Below are 19,200 nucleotides of genomic sequence, written 5' to 3'. Positions count from 1 at the left end.
AGACGCAGCTGAACTTTCTGATAGGAGTTCCGCTTCCGGCTGCTGACACACTTCCGGTTTCCCGTTGCTATAGGAACCGCTCCGGCGTCTGTGAGTGCAGCGTTGCTTGGGATTCGTAGGCGTAGTACCCTGTATACACGCATGCTCTGATGATCTAGAGAGCAGAAGCGACAGGTGGGAACGGTCCCTCGGGGTCGTCCGGAGGAGCAGGAAGCCACGAAGGCCAAAGGAAAGAGGAGAGGCAGGAGAGGGGTCGGGGGCGCGGGAGAAGGTTGCTGGGGGGAGGGGGCGGAGGAGGAGTCCAGGGGAGGATCTAGGGGCGTGTCGCGGGGGCGGGGACGGTAATGTGGGCGGGGTGACGCGCTTCTCCAGGCTCACCAGCTGCGCTGCATCTTCAGCGAAACTCCTTACTGGGACCATGTCCACTGTGGTAGCTCAGTCGCTGCATGTTTTTGGTCTTCGATCCCACGTGTCCAACAATGTGTTCTTCTTCGATGAACAGATCATTATATTTCCTTCAGGAAATCACTGTGTGAAGTACAACGTGGATCAGAAGTGGCAAAAATTCATTCCAGGTAAAACGCTTTCCAATCTGACGCATACATAACCGTGTATGCCAAATATAACCCCATAATACCGACACGACGATTGAAAGGAAACTTTTTTGGCCAACTTGAATATATATATAGTTCTATAAATGTAGAAGAAATACATGTCTACTTGCCTTATTTAATGTATAGATTAATGAATCATACATAGTTAAAATCACATGTAAAATCATGTTAATTTAAAAGTACGTTTTTTCACTGTGATTTAATGAAAAAATTCTTTTAAAGAGTTTCATGCATCTTCAGTCTCATTGTCTTTGTCGTCACCAGGGCCACTTTTTGAGTTTTCTAACAGTTTTCCAGAGTACACCACTTTCATGACAGCACCTTTTGAACCCATGTATGGTGAAGACACTGGAGATTTCAGCCCAAGTCACACATAACCGTCTGTATACTGTAACATTTGGTTTCGTTTGCATTGGTGCTGCTAATAATATACATGATTTCCACAGCTTAACCACCTACTCTCTTTTTCCACTCTTTTTTGCACTCAACATGTTTTATTGTGACTTGCATACAAAAGACTGTGCACTACATATATGTAATATTTAAAGAACGATAATAAAATGAAGATCTGTGAACCCACCAACAGGAGAGTAAATAGAACATTACCAGTTCCAGTGTTTCTCCCTGACTTCATTCTTCTCACACATGCAGACTCTCACTCCATCCTGGACTTTGTAATTATTCCCTTATTTCTCTACGTAATTTTACCACATCTCTATCTGTGTGGCCTTATGTAAGGTATCCTTTTTGTTTGTGCTCTTCACCAACTTTATATAAATGTAACCATAGTGTATGTATTCTGTGACTTGCTTCTTTTTTTCAACGACATACTTTTGACATTCATGCATCTTGATACATATTAAGTGAGTTCATTTTATTACTCATAGGACTCTAATTCTCAAGTATATTTATCCATTCTAGTGTTGATGGACATTTGGGAATGAACTTTTTTTGCTATTTCAAATGATGCCACTATAAACATTCTTGCACATGTGTACTTATCCACTTGTGCAGAGATTCTCCAGGGCACACACCAGGACTAAAATTACTGGGTAATGTGGCAGTACCAATTCACACTGCCATTCCTCCACAACCTCACCCCCATTTGCTATCTTTCTAGTTTCTATTTCCTAATTTTTGCTCATCTGATGCTTAAGAAAGGGCATCTTATTGTGGTTTTAATGTGCATTTATCTAGTACAAATGAGGACGAATAACTTTTCACACGGTTAAGGGGCTACTCATTCTGTGAAATGTCTTAAGTCTTTTATCCATATTCTGTGTTTTTTGGGGGTAATTTTCTTACTGATTTATGGGCACACTTTATAGTTTATGCTAATCCTTTGTCAGATATATATATATATATATATTATATATATATATATATATATATATATATATATATATATAAAGCAAATAATTTCTCCCAGTTTGAGGCTTGTGTTTTCTTCCTCCTTATGGTATGATGGACAGAAATTCTTAGTTTTAATGAAGTCAAATGTGTCAACTTTTTCCTTTTGTGTCTTGTTAAGGAATCATCCCTTACCCCAAGCTTATTCTCCTGTATTATCTCTTTGGTGCTCTACACATTTGCCTCTCACCTTTTAGGCTCTGGGTTAGGAGGGTGCTGAGTGTGTTAGGGGAATAGCAAGGAGGCCAGTGTGGCTGGAGTGGAGTAAATGGAGGAGGAGTGAGAGGTGAGGCAGAGTAATGGGAGCAACGTCACATGGGCTTTGAGGTCAAGGGCTCCTACTCTGAGTGAAGTGAGAAGCCAGCAGAGGTGGGGGGGTGGGGGCGGGGGGTGAGGGGGGATTCTGAGCAGAGTGACATGATCTGACTTATGTTTCAACAGGTTCCTTCTGGCTACTGTACAGAGAATAGATTTAAGGAGGGGCAAGGGAGGAAGCAGGAGACCAGCTGAGAGACCATTGCTATTAATATAATCCAGCTGAGAGAACATGGTGGCTCGCAGCAGGTGGCAGGCAATAGGGTGGTGAAAAGAGATCAAAGCCTGCCTGTATTTTGAAGGTGAAGGTGACAGGTTTCCTCATAGACCTGATGTAGGTGGAAGAGAAAAGGAAAAAGCAAGGGTTTTGGCCTGAGCAACCAGAAGGATGGAGTTGCTGCTAACTGAAGCAGGAAAGACTTCAGAATGAGCAGGCTTTGTGGAGCGTATCAGGAGGTTAGTTTTTGACATGGGAAGACTGAGATGCCTGCTAAATATGCAGATGGGATCCTAAGCAAGCACTTTGATGTCAGGTTTGGGTTCAAGAGAGAGAGAGGTCCAGGCTGGTGATAGAAATTTGAGGGTCATTAGCATGGAGGTGAAATATTAGGTCCTTAGAATGGATTGGATCCCCCAAGGAGTGAATATGTTTATGAAAGAGAAGGTGAAAGATTGGGCTCTGGGGCCCTCCGACATATAGTGCCAGGGAAATGAGGAACAACCTGCAAAAGAGTCTTTGGAGGAGTAGCCAGAAAGATAAGAGGAAATCCATGCAAGAGGTGAACGTATTTCAAGGAGGAATCAGTCACTGACTGGGTTAAAACAATGAGAAAGCATTTACAGACTCTGCAGTCAGCGTATATTGGTGGCAGGCGCTGGTGATTGAAAGAATGAATAAGCAAGAAAGCCAGACCAGGAGCTCTCAGTATTGTAGTGGAGACAGGTATGTATTCAAATGAGCGGGACTATGTAAATGAGCAGCACACCTGCTAGGCCAAGTACAGCCCTGGTACAAAAGCGCAGAGGAGGGAGTGAACTGTTGCCCTTTCCGTCCTCCAGGCAATCTCATCTATGTGCACACTTTAAACTCCACACCGTGACTTTTTAAAAAATTTTTTTCTAAAGGCCAAAAGTAAATATTTCTTTTATTGTTTTATACAGTGTTTGTTTGTATACCAACTTTTTGTTAACTGTTCCTTCTTGTTTCTCCACCTTCCTTTCTTTTTTTCTTTTTTTAAATTTTTACTGGGGTATAATTGATTTACAATGTTGTGTTAGTTTCAGGTGTACAGCAAAGTGAATCTGTTATACAAATACATATATCCGCTCTTGTTTAGATTCTTTTCCCATATAGGCCAATACAGAGTACTGAGTGGAGTTCCCTGTGCTATACAGTAGGTCCTTATTAGTTATCTATTTTATATATAGTGGTGTGTATGTATCAATCCCAGTCTTCCAAATGATCCCTCCCTCTGCCTTACCCCTCAGTAACCATAAGTTTATTTTCTATATCTGTAACTCTATTTCAGTTTTATAGATAAGTTCATTTGTAGCCTTTTTTTAGATTCCACATATAAGCGATATCATATGTTATTTATCTTTCTCTATCTGACTTATTTCATTCAGTATGAGAATCTATAGGTCCATCCATGTTGCAGCAAATGGCATGATTTTGTTCTTTTTTATGGATGAGTAATATTCCATTGTATACATGCACCACATCTTCTTTATCCATTCCTCTCTCTATGGACATTTAGGTTACTTCCATGTCTTGGCTATTGTGATAGTGCTACAGTGAACATTGAGGTGCACATATCTTTTCCAGTTATGGTTTTCTCCAGTTATATGCCCAGGGTGGGATTGATGGATCATATGGTAACTCTATTTTCAGTTTTTTAAGGAACCTCCATACTGTTCTCCATACTGGCTGTACCCGTTTGCATTCCCACCAACAGTGTAGGAGGGTTCCTTCTCTCCACACCCTCTCCAGCGTTTACTGTTTGCAGATTATTTTTTAACATCTTTATTGGGGTATAATTGCTTTACAATGATGTGTTAGTTTCTGCTGTATAACAAAGTGAAACAGCTATATGTATACATATATCCCCATATCTCCTGCCTCTTGCGTCTCCCACCCACCCTCCCTATCCCACCCCTCTAGGTGGTCACAAAGCACCAAGCTGATCTCCCTGTGCTATGCGGCTGCTTCCCACTAGCTATCTATTTTACATTTGGTAGTGTATATATGTTCATGCCACTCTCTCACTTCGTCCCAGCTTACCCTTCCACCTCCCTGTGTCCTCAAGTCCATTCTCTACATCTGCGTCTTTATTCTTATCCTGCCCTTCTTCAGTTCTTCAGAGCCATTTTTTCTTTTTCTAGATTCCATATATATGTGTTAGCATACGGTATTTGTCTTTCTCTTTCTGACTTACTTCACTCTGTATGACAGACTCTAGGTCCATCCACCTCACTACCAATAACTCAATTTCGTTTCTTTTTATGGCTGAGTAATATTCCATTGTATATATGCACCACATCTTCTTTATCCATTCATCTGTCGATGGACACTTAGGTTGCTTCCATGTCCTGGCTACTGTAAATAAAGCTGCAATGAACATTGTGGTACTTGACTCTTTTTGAATTATGGTTTTCTCAGGGTATATGCCCAGTAGTGGGATTGCTGTGTCATATGGTAGTTCTATTTTTAGTTTTTTAAGGAACCTCCTTACTGTTCTCCATAGTGGCTGTATCAATTTACATTCCCACCAACAGTGCAAGAGGGTTCCTTTTTCTCTACACCCTCTCCAGCATTTATTGTTTGCAGATTTTTTGATGATGGCCATTCTGACTGGTGTGAGGTGATACCTCACTGTAGTTTTGATTTGCATTTCTCTAATAATTGGTGATGTTGAGCAGCTTTTCTTGTGCCTCTTGGCCATCTGTATGTCTTTGAAGAAATGTCTATTGAGATCTTCTGCCCATTTTTTGATTGGGTTGTTTGTTTTTTTGCTGTTGAGCTGCTGTTTATATATTTTGGAGATTAATCCCTTGTTGACTGTTTCATTTGCAAATATTTTCTCCCATTCTGAGGGTTTTCTTTTCTTTTTGTTTATGGTTTCCTTTGCTGTGCAAAAGCTTTTAAGTTTAATTAGGTCCCATTTGTTTATTTTTGTTTTTATTTTCATTACTCTAGGAGGTGGATTGAAAAAGATTTTGTTGCAACCTATGTCAGAAGTGTTCTCCCTATGTTTTCCTCTAAAAGTTTTTTTAGTATCTGGCCTTACATTTAGGTCTTTAATCCATTTTGAGTTTATTTTTGTGTATAGTGTTAGGGTGTGTTCTAATTTCATTCGTTTACATGTAACTCTCCAGTTTTCCCAGCACCATTTATTGAAGAGCCTGTCTTTTCTCTGTTGTATATTCTTGCCTCCTTTGCCATAGATTAGGTGACCATAAGTGCATGGGTTTATCTCTGGACTTTCTATCCTGTTCCATTGATCTATATTTCTGTTTTTGTGCCAGTACCATACTGTTTTGATGACTGTAGCTTTGTAGTATAGTCTGAAGTCAGGGAGCCTGATTCCTCCAGCTCTGTTTTTCTTTCTCAAGATTGCTTTGGCTATTTGTGGTCTTTTGTGTTTCCATACAAATTGTAAAAATTTTCGGTTCTAATTCTGTGAAAAATGCCATTGGTAATTTGATAGGGATTGCATTGAATATGTAGATTCCTTTGGGTAGTATAGTCATTGTCACAATATTGATTCTTCCAATCCAAGAACATAGTATGTCTCTCCATCTGTTTGCGTCATCTTTTATTTCTTTCATCAATATCTTATAGCCCCATGACTTTTATCTCAAATCTATATTTCAGTCCAAACATCTCCCCCAGCTTTCATCATATCCAGCTGCCTGCTAGACCTCTTTAAAGTTCTGCAGTATGTACCTCACACACAATATATCCAGAATGGAATTTATCATTTCCTTTTTTCTCCCTCTTTCCTTAAGAGCCTACTATGCCAGCTATCCAAACACATGATAAGGATATGATTACAAAAATAATCTAGTCCTAGTATAAATATCCCAGAACCCAGTAATACACACATAAATGAACACAATGGATAAATGAATTTAATACAACATAAAGGTGGCATTAGTAGTTAGTGCTGGGATAACCAGTTAGGTATTGATGTTTGGGAAAGGGGAGTCACCATGAACCTGAGATGGATTAAAGACTTCAGTGCAAAAAAATAAATAACTAAATAAGAAATCATAAAAAACTGAAAGCAAATAAGCATGATTAAATCAGAAATATTTGCATGGGCTATTTTCAGTGAAAAACAGTGGACGTGACCTTCACCATGGCCCCTAGCTCCCTTAGCCTGTGTTCCATCCCAGTTGTCACCACCACTCCCATCACCAAACCAGAAACCTAAATGTCATTCATTGCTCCTCTCTCTCCATCAGCCCCTCACCCCACCTTCACTGAGTCCTCCTGGTTTTACCCCTTAGCATTTCTCTAACCTCCTGTTCCCATCGCCCCTACTGCCTTCCTGTTGCTCATTGCTGCCATGTGTCCCGGTTTTTGAAATAACATGCTGAAGTTTCCTTCCCTCCAGGATTGTCTTCCATACAGCTGCCAGAGGGATCTTTCTACAACACACATTGGACCTTCCTAAAATTTCCCAGGGCCTTCCCATTGGCCTCCCTGGTAAAGTCCAAACTCTCATGCAAGGCTCTCAGTGACCCAAACCCTGGGTTCTTCTCAGAGGTGCAGGTATTCTCTGCAGCCCTTCCAGAGAAGCCCGCGGGCTGGTCCAACTTGCTGCGGCTTGTGTGACGCAGCAGCATGGAGTCCAACGTGTCACTTTCTAGCACAGCTTCCCCTGCCTCTCTCACCCGCCCCGCCCGGGGCTTGTATCAGGCCAAATTACTGTGAGGCACAGCCTGGGGCCCGTGATGCTTTTAGGGACCCAAGAAAATATTTTAATTTTAATTTATTTTAAAATCAGGGAAAAATGAATATAATACTAGTGAATCTAGCATGGATTATATTCTTCTTTAAACCAGTGAGTCATAAAGTTTAATTTTTACCATATTTTAATGGAGGAAGGGGCCCATGAAAGCAGAAGTGCCTAGGGCCCATGAAAATTATAACGCAGACCTGATTACATTACCCAAATAAAGCATTTGCAGTTTAATCTTTACATCAGGCTCTGCTCTCTAGAGGCCGATGGACTTCATTCTCATGCTTGTTACCTCATGGACAAGAAGAGTGCTTGACCACCAGATATCGCCTCTTTATTCCTGAAAAATGGATACAATGCATCCCTCCTGGTTTCGAAGGAAGCACGGGCTTTACCATAAAGCCCATTCAGCAGACCTCTGCATCTGTCTCTCAGCCAGAATGTCACATAGATCACTTAACTGCAAGGGAGGCTGAGGAATCTAGTGGTTAGCGTCCCAGCCTGGAAAGTGGAGGAAGAGTATTGAGTGCTGACTGCTCAGGGCATAAAGGCCTCTGATCTGACCCTACTGCATGCTCCAGACCCATCTTTGGTCACCCCTGGCTCACAGGGGATGCTCAGCCATCTCCCACCATGTGCAGTTCCCCCTCCATCTATACCCTTTCTCACATCCACACCTTTGCCCTTCCTGACGTGCCCCACCCCCACCTCCCCACCACACTTCATCTTCCTTCAGGAATCCTTCCCTGACTTATCCTCCCACCACGGCCTCAGTGAGGTGCCCATCCTAGTTATTTTCATAATAGCCCAGACACAGTTGCCCCGAGGGACACAGGGATTGACAATGACCTATTTCTGCACTTTTCTCCTCTTGCCTCGGCAGTGCCCACCACGGTGCCTGGTTCATGCTGAATCTTGGTGAATGCATGATCTCCCCTCACCAGCCCCTCTCCTTTGTTTGCAGGCTCAGACAAGAGTCAGGGCATGTTGGCCTTGTCCATCAGTCCCAATCGGCGATACCTCGCTATCTCCGAGACTGTGCAAGAAAAACCCGTCATCACCATTTATGAACTGTCCGCCGTTCCTTGCCGAAAGCGCAAAGTCCTTAATAATTTTGACTTCCCAGTTCAGAAGTTCATTTGCATGGCTTTTTCTCCAGACTCCAAATACCTCTTGACCCAGACCTCACCTCCAGAGTCAAACCTTGTTTATTGGCTGTGGGAAAAACAGAAAGTAATGGCCATCGTTAGAACTGATACTCAGAACAATGCTGTCTACCAGGTACCACCCAGCACGAGAAGTATGGTGCAAATTATTAAAAAATAGTACAAGCTGTCCCTCATTAAATGCTTTTTCTGTGTCAGGAATAGTGCTAATTTCTTAAAATGCATTTTAAAATTTGCCTCACAACACCATAAAAGGTATGCATAATTATTGTCTCTGTTTTATTTATTTATTTTAAATTTATTTATTTTTGGCTGTGTTGGGTCTTCGTTTCTGTGTGAGGGCTTTCTCTATTTGCGGCAAGCGGGGGCCACTCTTCATCGCGGTGTGCGGGCCTTTCACTATCGTGGCCTCTCTTGTTGCTGAGCATGGGCTCCAGACGCGCAGACTCAGTAGTTGTGGCTCACGGGCCTAGTTGCTCCGCGGCATGTGGGATCTTCCCAGACCAGGGCCCGAACCCGTATCCCCTGCATTGGCAGGCGGATTCTCAACCACTGCGCCACCAGGGAAGCCCCTATTGTCTCTGTTTTAAAGATGAAGGAACTGAGGCTCCAAGGACTTAGCAGAGCCAGGGCTCCCTGATTCCAGGGACTGTGTTCTTCACTTTGGCCCAGAACTGCTTTCTGGTCCCAGGTCAAGCCCAGAGGCAGGTTGATCAAACTTGCTGTCTCTCCCTGATCCTGGCCTCTTCCGGGCAGCATTGCGGGGCAGTGGGAAGACTTCAGGAAGGTGGTGTGAAGTGGTAGGTCTTTAGGAAGCTGTCCATGAAATCGCACTTACGTGGGGAGCAGAAGTTTCTATCGTGGTTTGAGGGCAAAATGAAGAGGATGTGTCGGGGGGCTGGTTGGGGCCCAAGGAGGCTTTTCTTGGAGCAGTCAACCTGGTCTAGGATCTAGTGCTCAGTTTGCCAAGTCCAAGCACTCAGTTCTGTTCACGTTCAGAGATATTTGCTAGTCAGCATCTCAGGCACAGACTCCGTTATTCTCACAAGAGTCTGGCTTGTGAACCAGCATGTCACAACCAGAACACACAGCATTTATCCAGTGTATTTCCTCCCTGGTAACAGAGTCCTTGGGAGATGAAATTAGTAGTCAGAAGGTTGCTTGCTGATCACGGAATCAGAGCAAAGGCAGGTAGAGCCTGAAGGTTATTTCACCCAGGTCACAGTAAGGCATGATATGGCATCCTATTCAGAGCAGGGAGCACCTCCTCTCAAACAGATCCAGGAAACATTCATTGGATGCCCGCGCTGAACCCGGCACTGGGGATACAGAGATGAAAAAGCCACAGCCCCACCAGGTGCTCACCATCCAGTGGAGGTGACAGGTTGACTGCCCATGACTGCGCATTGAGATGAGGGTAGGGATAAAGGAAGTTTAGTCCCTGACATGTGGTTCCTTTGCCCTGAACAGGGCACGTAAACCTGCCAAACCCTCATTTTATGCTTCCAACTGAGCCTTCATTCCATTTTGTTGGCACAGAGTTTGGTGATTGTCAAGACCTGCTCATCTTGCTTTTTGGCCTTTGTCAGATGACTTTTGAAGGTTTCCTAGGTTAAAGACTCATGGGCTGTACAAATACAATGGATATAGATCTGTCCTCTTGTCAAATATGGTCTTAAAATTATATGATTTAGTGACATTTAAAAGATCCTATGAGCTACCTGGGATAACTCGTAATTAGTAAAATGGGAAATAATGCCATCAAGTTTAGTTTTATGTATCTTTTTCTTTAATTCCTTCCCATTTTACAGGTGAGCTTCAATCCCCAGGATAACACTCAGATTTGTGTCACTGGAAATGGGATGTTTAAGCTTCTCCGTTTTGCTGAGGGAACCTTGAAGCAAACTAATTTTCAGAGGGGAGAACCCCAAAACTATCTTGCCCACACTTGGGTGTCTGATGACAAGATTGTTGCTGGCACTGATACAGGCAGGCTCTTCCTCTTTGAGTCTGGAGATCAACGCTGGGAGACAAGTATCATGGTCAGGGAGCCCACCAGCGAGATGAAGAACCTGGGGGTGATCCAGGAATCCGAGAGGTAACGGCGCCCTCTGGGCAGGAGCTCTTGGAAAAATACACTCATCATGGTAATAGCATTACACCAAAAACAGCATTCCTTAAAAATCACTCCTATCCCCTCTACCTTAAAAATCAATGCTTTTCATTTTCCCTCTGTCTTTCTAGTGTTCTTCCATATTCAAGCACAAATTTGAAAGTTATGACCGTAACCTAGATACAATCCTTTTTATTTTTATACCTAACCTCATTTTATAAACGTTTTAGTATGATGTCTTCAAAACAACAGATTTTCAAAAATATGTTTTCTAATGGCTGCCTAATTTACTGAATCAATTAAATAAAAATGTCCACCAAGCCCTTGCAGTGTGCAAGACATCTTGCTAGGTGCTGGGGACACAGGTCCATCGGACCTTACAATTCAGTGGGAGGCACCAGACCAACAAGGAAGTTCAAGGAAATGTTGTCGGTCAATCTGACAAAGCATATGGGCTAAAGTGGGGGGTCAGGATAGAGCTGTCTATTTCACCTCTACTGCAACCAATAACAGTCGTATCTCACCCATATTGGAAAGTACCATTGTGTGTTCTAGACACTGCCTTAAGCACTTTATATATATCCTCATTTGAGCCTTACCCTAAAAAGTATATATTATTATCATGCCCGTTTTATAGATGAGGAAACTGAGGCTCAAAGAGGTTAAGTGCCTCACCCAGTATCACAGCACTGTTAAATGACAGGTCAGGATTCAAACCCAGACCTGTCTGACCCCAGAGCCTGAGCCCTCAACCACAATGGCACACTGTAGATGCCTCTTCCTCAGTGACTTTGGTTTCACCCATTTTCACCACCCTCCATGCCACTGACGTCTCCTTTTCTTATCGTGATTATGTTGAGAACTTCCTAATAAGACCATATGCCCTCCAGTTTTCTGGGTTCACCATCCTTCAGTGGGTCCAGAGCTCCAAGAATAAAGCTCAGACTCCTGAGCCTGGCCCACATGTCCCTGCTGCTCGGACCCTTCTTTACATCTGCAGCATCAGCTCTTACCCCTGTCTACCGCACATGCCTCGTGTACTCTCCTGCTTCTGGGCTTGGTCTGCCCCCACCCCGACCCCACTCCCCCGGACATAGACACATGCCTGACACAGTCCTCTTTGTCCTTCACTTCTCAGCTGGGAGCTCTCAGCCTCTGCTCATCTCAAATAGGTGGTGCTCCTCTGTAACTGTCCTCAGAAAACCCTCGTTAGCTGCTGACTGGTTGCTCCCATCCTACTCAGCCGCCCTTAACAGTCCTTATCACATGCCCCCTAGACCATCAGCTTCTCAGGGCAGAAACTGTGTCAACTTATTTACCATTGTTTCGCAGAGCTGTTAACACAGCATAACTCCAGTAAATGTTATATGAATGAATGAATGAATGAGTGAATGAATGAAAGAGAAACAATGGAAGGAAGGGAGGAAGGAGAAGGGAGGCAGGGAGGAAATGGAAACCTGGATTCAAATCTCAGCTCTTGGGACTTCCCTGGTGGTCTAGTGGTTAGGACTCCACGCTTCAACTGCAGGGGGCACAGGTTTCATCCCTGGTCAGGGAACTAAGATCCCACATGCCTTGCAACAAGGCCAAAACAAAAACAAAACAAAACAAAAAAACCCAAGTCTCAGCTCTTCCCTTTACTAATTTTGTGACCTTGGAAACAACCCCTCTGAGCCACTTTTTTCCAAACAACAAAATGAATATGATAATAACAATGAAAACAGTGACCACACAGGTTTGTGAGACTTCCACATAAATGCACAACCTTCCATCTTCCATGGAGCTCAGGTAGCATTCCCAGCCAAAGGGGAGCATTTGGGCCGTGGGAAAGGGGCTCACGCTGGTTTCTCCCACACCCAAGGACAGCCCTTCTTTCTCATCCCTAGCAGGACTCATCTCCTTGGAATCGTCTCTGTTATCTTTACATGCTGTCTTCTTTTCCAGCCTGATCGAATTTCCAACAATCACCTCCCCAGTCCCTTCCTACAAGCAGGTCGTGATGGCCAGTAGCCACCACCAGCTGTCCCTGCCCCAGGTATCTGCCATCGCAGCCTATTCCAAGGGATTTGCCTGCTCTGCTGGGCCAGGGAGAGTTCTACTGTTTGAGAAGATAGAAGAGAAGGAGTTTTACCGTGAGAGCAGGGAAATCCGGGTAAGGAGGGGAGGAAGAAGCAATACTGAGATCCAACTGGCATTTGTTCTCTGACAGCAGAGCACTGACAGGGCGTCTGGTGCGGGGAGAGGGGCTGAGGGCTGAGCCATTTGTCCTGAGGGGAGTTTTAGGATGGGTTGGACAGAATTGGGGTATAGAATTAAGGAGATCCAGATCTGACTCCTGGGAGAGGGCTTTGGCAAATTCTATTTTCTCTTTGAAGTTCAGTGTTCCCATAATGTATATTGATATTTAATGTCAAGAAAACTACCTGGTACACAGCAAGCATTCAGTAAATATTTGGGGAATAAGTGACACAAACTGTTGTGGAGAGAGAGCTTATCTGGTTGCGGAAGAACCAGGAAGGCTTCAAGGTGTTTGAGGATAATCTTTGAGGAAGGGTCGTAGAGGAAGAAACAGATCAGGGATTCCAGGTGAAAGGAACAAAATTAAGCAAAGGCACCACTGACAGGGAGCAGGTGGTGTGTTTGTGAGACACCTGTTGCCCCGTGGAAGAGCCTGAAGTCACTTGAAGGGAAAGAGAGGAGCTAAGGCTGGTGAAAGATGGCAAAGCCAGCCTGAGGAGTGTGTATGTACGTCGGCAGGCATCCTGTTTTCAGCAAAGAAGCATTATGCTTCAGAAAAGTAATCTATCTGCCTGTGATGCATGGTGCGGGCCATTCGGGGGCATTGGATATGAAGTGGTTAAATACACAATGAATGAGTTAGACTTGACTCTGAGGTTTACTGGCTGAGTGACTTCACATGAGTTGCTGAATCTAGCAAACCTGTGTCTCTTTGTTAAGGAACTAGCCTATCCCTTGTGGTTATCGAAAGGATTAAACGACATCTCTGTAATCACTGATGCAGTGCCTGTGCTTAATAAATGATACAAGTTATTATTGCCACCGTTAGGAATCAGTTCTGAGGCTTTTTTGTTACTGAAGCGAAAAGGCAGCGAGGTCTAGGATCACAGCAGTGGGAAGCCGACAGAGCCTTTGTGAAGGTTAAGTCTGTAGGACGTTCCCTGAGCAGATGTGGGAGGCCAGAGATAAGGAGCTCTCAGGGAAGATGCCCAGGCTCTGTGCTGGATGCTGGGAAAGGATGCCACGGCACGAAAACTGGAGGTGAGAGCAAGGTGGGTGGGGACTCGGGGGGACCACTGTGAGTTTACTTTGCCTATAAAACAGGTCATTCTTTTGTGTGTTTATTCATTTAACAAATATTTATTGAGTGTTTACTATGTGCCAGGCTCTATGCTCGGGGCTGGGATACAGATGAGAAGTAACCACACTAAGACTTGCCCTTAGAACTCAGTCAACAAATAAACAAACAAATATGAACAGATTGTTGGATGAGATCCATTCTGTGAAGAAAATAAAGCCAGGAAAGGACGGGGTGCAAGAGGGGCTTCTGTTCTAGAGAGAGTGACCTGGGGAGGCCTCACTGAGGAATGTTGACATTTGACCAGAGACAAGGATAAAATGAAGCAGTTGGATATGTGGTTTAGACCTTGGGAGTGAGATCGATATATCCACCACACACACACACACACACACACACACACACACACACACACACACCCATACACACCCATAGCGCTTGGCTTGTATCTGGCACATAGTCAATACTATTTTAAGTATTTATTATTGTAATTACTTTACTACTATTGTTTTCACTGAACCCTTATATTAGGTAAAATCACTGAGAGAGAAAAATATAGAGCCAAAAAGAGAACTGAGGACAAAACTTAGCATTTCCTAATTTCAAGACTGAGACAGGATGAGAATCCAGCAGGGCACTGAGAAGGTGTCGTCCTTCACTCATTCAGTCAACAAACGTCCGCCGTGCAGCTATCATGGGCCAGGCTCTGTGGTGTGGCCTGCGGTGGGTGAATCAGACATGAGCACTTCCCTCGTGGACCTCGCTGTCTGGGGGAGGACCGTGAGGCCACACCGCGCAGTCACTGAGCGCCTGCTATGTGTCAGGCACTGCTCCAAGCACCAGGAGACAGACGTGGGGACAGACACGGTCCTCGGTCTGCGGGCTCCCGTTCTACTTTATACAGTGTGATGCATGTGACAGCAGAGGGAACCCCGGGTGCTGTGGGCACATTGAGGGAACATCAGGGCCCACTCAGCCCGGGGTGGTCAGGGAGGGCTTCCCAGAGCCCTTGCCGTTCTGGTGAGGCAGTGAGAGTAGACTTCATGAGGACAGGTTAGGGGGTACATAGGAAGACAGGACTCCAGGCAGGGGGAGGGCGGCACAGGAGGCCAGGGCCTTCTAGGGAGGAAGGTGCCAAGGTCACTGCTGCAGGCTCTAGAAAAGCCTAGAAGATGAGGGCCGAGCAGGGACATCAGGCTTTGGTGATATTTATGAGAACAGTTTCAGTAAATGATGCGGTGGAAGCCACATTATAAGGAATTAAGAACTGAGTGGGTGGTAGGGAAGTGGAGATGGTATGTGCAGACCAGCCTTTCAATAAGTTTGGTTGTTAGTGGAAGGAGAGAAATAGCAGGGAAAAGGAAATCTAGTTTCATAATGTCCACTAGGAGCTCCCGGCCCTCTGAGACCGCTGCAGGAGCTGTGTGACCCCTTCTCTTCTCTCTGCCCTGTCACCCACTCCACATGGTAGAAGGGCTGCCACCTTCCCCTCTACTGCCCTGGAGCACACACTGTGTACCTGGTGCAGGTGGGCGCCCACACTGGGCTCCCAACAGCTGGGCGAGAGTCGGGGTTAGACTAACGCTTGTTGTGAGGGGGGATCTCAAACTGAGACGTACAGATGGATCAGTTTCACCTGTGCTGCTGCCTTATTATTCAGCCACTAATCACTTAAAGGTGAGTAGGAAACCCACAGGAACGGAGGCCCCTCAAGCCCTCCCTTCTCCACATCTGAGGAGGATCCTGGAAGCATGGTCAGGAGTCTATAAGCTACAGTATCTGAGAGAATCTGAAAGCCCAAGGACACCCTGACAATGTGAGGGCATTGCTGACCGCTGTTCTGTGTCTTGGGCAGATTCCTGTGGACCCACAGAGCAATGACCCGAGTCAGTCAGACAAACAGGACGTGCTCTGCATGTGCTTCAGCCCCTCTGAGGAAACGCTGATCGCCAGCACCAGCAAGAACCAGCTCTACAGCATCACCATGTCCCTGATGGAGATCAGCAAGGTGAGTCTCCCAGCAGCGCTTCCTTCCAGCCCGGGGACTGGTCACCATGTGGGAAAATTTTAATCCAATTCCTGAGTGCAGGCTCACTCACCACTTCATAACAGAGCAAAAGAAACTCAAATTTCAAGTTGTCCATGTAAGGAGCGCTCCGATACCCTGGGCGGCGGGCAGAGGGGTGCCCGGGAATGTGATTGCTGCAGCCTCTTTGGAGAACACCCTGGAGACATCTGTCAGATTTAAATTGTACCTGTCTTTAACCCAGCAAGCAAGTGTACTTCAGGTATTTAATGTACGGCTATACCTGCTTCTGTGCACAGAGATGTATATATGTAAAGGTTTATCATTGCTTTTTGTTTTTAAATAACAAAGAAAGCCAGTATGAATACACTGCAGACATTGCAACAAAAAAGCGGTATTAAAGATAAAAAGAAGCACTTTGTACTTATAAAAGGTTCACTTCATCAAGCAGACATTAGTTTTAAATTTGTATGCACCTAATAGCATGGACTCAAAATATATCCAGCAAACTTTGGCAAAACAACAAGGAAAATAAACCACCTACAATCGTAGGAGATTTTAATATATCTTTCTCAGTAATGGTGGTTTTCTAAATAACAGCTGTATTGAGTTATAATTCATTATACAGTTCACCTATTTAAAGTGTACAATACAATGGTTTTTAGTATATTCAGAGTTGTGCAGCCATTACCTCCATCAATTTTAGAACACTTTCATCACTTAAAAAAAAAATGTGCCCTTTAGCTATTATGCTCCCACCATCCCATCTGCCTCCCTCCCAGCTGTAGCCAACCACTACTGTCTTGTGTCTGTATAGATTTGCCTTTTCTGAACATTGCATACCAATATGTGGACTCTTGGGACTGGCTTCTTTCATTTAGCACAATGTTTTTAAGTTTCATCCGTGTGGTAGCATGTATCAGTACTCCACTCCTTTTTTATTTTTGTCTGCGTCGGGTCGTTGAGGCATGCAGGATCTTTCGTTGTGGTGCTTGGCATGCAGGATCTTTCATTGTGGTGCTCGGGCTTTTCTCTAGTTGTGGCATGTGGGTTTTCCCTCTCTAATTCTGTCGTGCAGGCTCCAGGGCGCGTGGGTGCTGCAGTTTGCGGCACGTGGGCTCTCTCCTTGAGGTGCATGAGCTCAGTAGTTGCAGCGCATGGGCTTAGTTGCTTCACAGCATGTGGAATCTTAGGTCCCCGATCAGGGATTGTACCTGCGTCCCCTGCATTGGAAGGCAGATTCTTTACCACTGGACCACCAAGGAAGTCCCTTGTACTCCATTCCTTTTCATGTCCAAGTAATATTCCATTGCATGGCTGTACCACTTTTGTTGGTCTAATCATCAGTTGATGAACATTTGGGCTGTTTCTGACTTATAGGTATTATAAATACTGCTGCTACAAACATCTGTGTACAAGTTTTTCTGTAGACATATGTTTTTATCCTTCTGGGTGTATACCTAGGAGTGGAATTGCTGGGTCACGTAGTAACTCAACATTTAAACATTTAAGGAACTGCCAGATAGTTTTCCAAGGTGCTGCACCATTTATATTCCTATCAGCTGTGTACGAGTGTTCTCATTTCTCTCTATTTTTGCCAACATTTGTTCTTATCTGATTTTTAAATTACGCTCACTCCCTCCTGCAAGAGCACCAGAATCACAACTAACTGCTGAACAATCATCAACAGGAAGACACTGGAACTCACCAAAAAAGATATCCCACATCCAAAGACAAAGGAGAAGCCGCAATGAGATGGTAGGAAGGGTGCAATCACAATAAAACCATATCCCATAACTGCTGGTGGGTGACTCACAAACTGGAGAACACTTATACCACAGAAGTCCACCCACTGGAGTGAAGGTTCTGAGCGACACATCAGGCTTCCCAACCTGAGGGTCCGGCAACAGGAGGAGGAATCCCTAGAGAATCAGAGTTAGAAGGCTAGCAGGATTTGATTGCAGGACTTCAACAGGACTGGGGGAAACAGAGACTCCACTCTTGGAGGGCACACACAAAGGAGTGTGTGCATTGGAACCCACGGGAAGGAGCCGTGACCCCACAGGAGCCTGAATCAGACCTACCTGCTAGTGTTGGAGGGTCTCCTGCAGAGGCAGGGGGTGGCTCTGTCTCACCATGAGGACAAGGACACTGGCAGCAGAAGTTCTGGGAAGTACTCCTTGTTGTGAGCCCTCCCAGAGTCCGCCATCAGCCCCACCAAAGAGCCTGGGTAGGCTCCAGTGTTGGGTCGCCTCAGGCCAAACAACCAACAGGGAGGGAACCCAGCCCCACCCAACAGCAGACAAGTGGATTAAAGTTTTACTGAGCTCTGCCCACCAGAGCAACAGCCAGCTCTACCCACCACCAGTCCCTTCCATGAGGAAACTTGCACAATCCTCTTAGATAGCCTCACCCACCAGAAGGCAGACAGCAGAAACAAGAAGAGCTACAATCCTGCAGCCTGTGGAACAAAAACCACTTTCACAGAAAAATAGACAAGATGAAAAGGCAGAGAGCTATGTACCAGATGAAGGAACAAGATAAAACCCCAGAAAAACAACTAAATGAAGTGGAGATAGTCAACTTTCCAGAAAAAGAATTCAGAATAATGATAGTGAAGACGATCCAGGACCTCAGAAAAAGAATGGAGGCAAAGATCGAGAAGATGCAAGAAATGTTTAACAAAGACCTAGAAGAATTAAATAACAAACAGAGATGAACAATACAATAACTGAAATGAAAAATACACTAAAAGGAATCAATAGCAGACTAACTGAGGCAGAAGAATGGATAAATGACCTGGAAGACAGAATGGTGGAATTCACTACTGTGGAACAGACTAAAGAAAAAAGAATGAAAAGAAATGAAGACAGCCTAAGAGACCTCCGGGACATTAAAGGCAACAACATTCACATTATTAGAGGTCCCAGAAAGAGAAGAGAGAGAGAAAGGACCCGAGAAAATATTTGAAGAGATTATAGTTAAAAACTTCCCTAACATGGGAAAGGAAATAGCCACCCAAGTCCAGAAAGTGCAGAGAGCCCCATACAGGATAAACCCAAGGAGAAACATGCTGAGAAACATAGTAATCAAACTGGCAAAAAGTAAAGAGAGAAAAATTATTGAAAGCAGCAAGGGAAAAATGACAAATAACATAAAAGGGAACTCCCATAAGGTTAACAGCTGATTTCTCAGCAGAAACTCTACAAGTCAGAAGGTAGTGGCATGACATATTTAAACTGATGAAAGGGAAGAACCTACAACCAAGACTAC

At 44.5% G+C, this 19,200-nt stretch overlaps 1 protein-coding gene across 1 annotated transcript in view; it reads left to right on the top strand.

Annotated features, from left to right (window-relative positions):
* The first annotated feature begins 135 nt into the window (after positions 1-135).
* CFAP57 (cilia and flagella associated protein 57) overlaps positions 136-19,200 on the top strand; it is a 77,998-nt gene continuing 58,933 nt past the window's right edge. The window contains exons 1-5 of the mRNA XM_089894796.1: positions 136-575; positions 8,271-8,587; positions 10,284-10,570; positions 12,530-12,737; positions 15,757-15,909. Coding sequence (XP_089750922.1) covers positions 419-575; positions 8,271-8,587; positions 10,284-10,570; positions 12,530-12,737; positions 15,757-15,909 — 1,122 coding nt within the window. The 5' untranslated portion in view covers positions 136-418. The remainder of the gene's footprint in view (positions 576-8,270; positions 8,588-10,283; positions 10,571-12,529; positions 12,738-15,756; positions 15,910-19,200) is intronic.

Source organism: Delphinapterus leucas, chromosome 1 (assembly GCF_059928025.1).
Source record: "Delphinapterus leucas isolate spDelLeu-1000000601 "Yukka" chromosome 1, BTC_Dleu_Yukka2, whole genome shotgun sequence".
NCBI classification, from domain to species: Eukaryota; Metazoa; Chordata; class Mammalia; order Artiodactyla; family Monodontidae; genus Delphinapterus; species Delphinapterus leucas.
The sequence above is the reverse complement of the archived record's forward strand: the minus strand, read 5'-3'. Positions and strand labels throughout refer to the sequence as shown.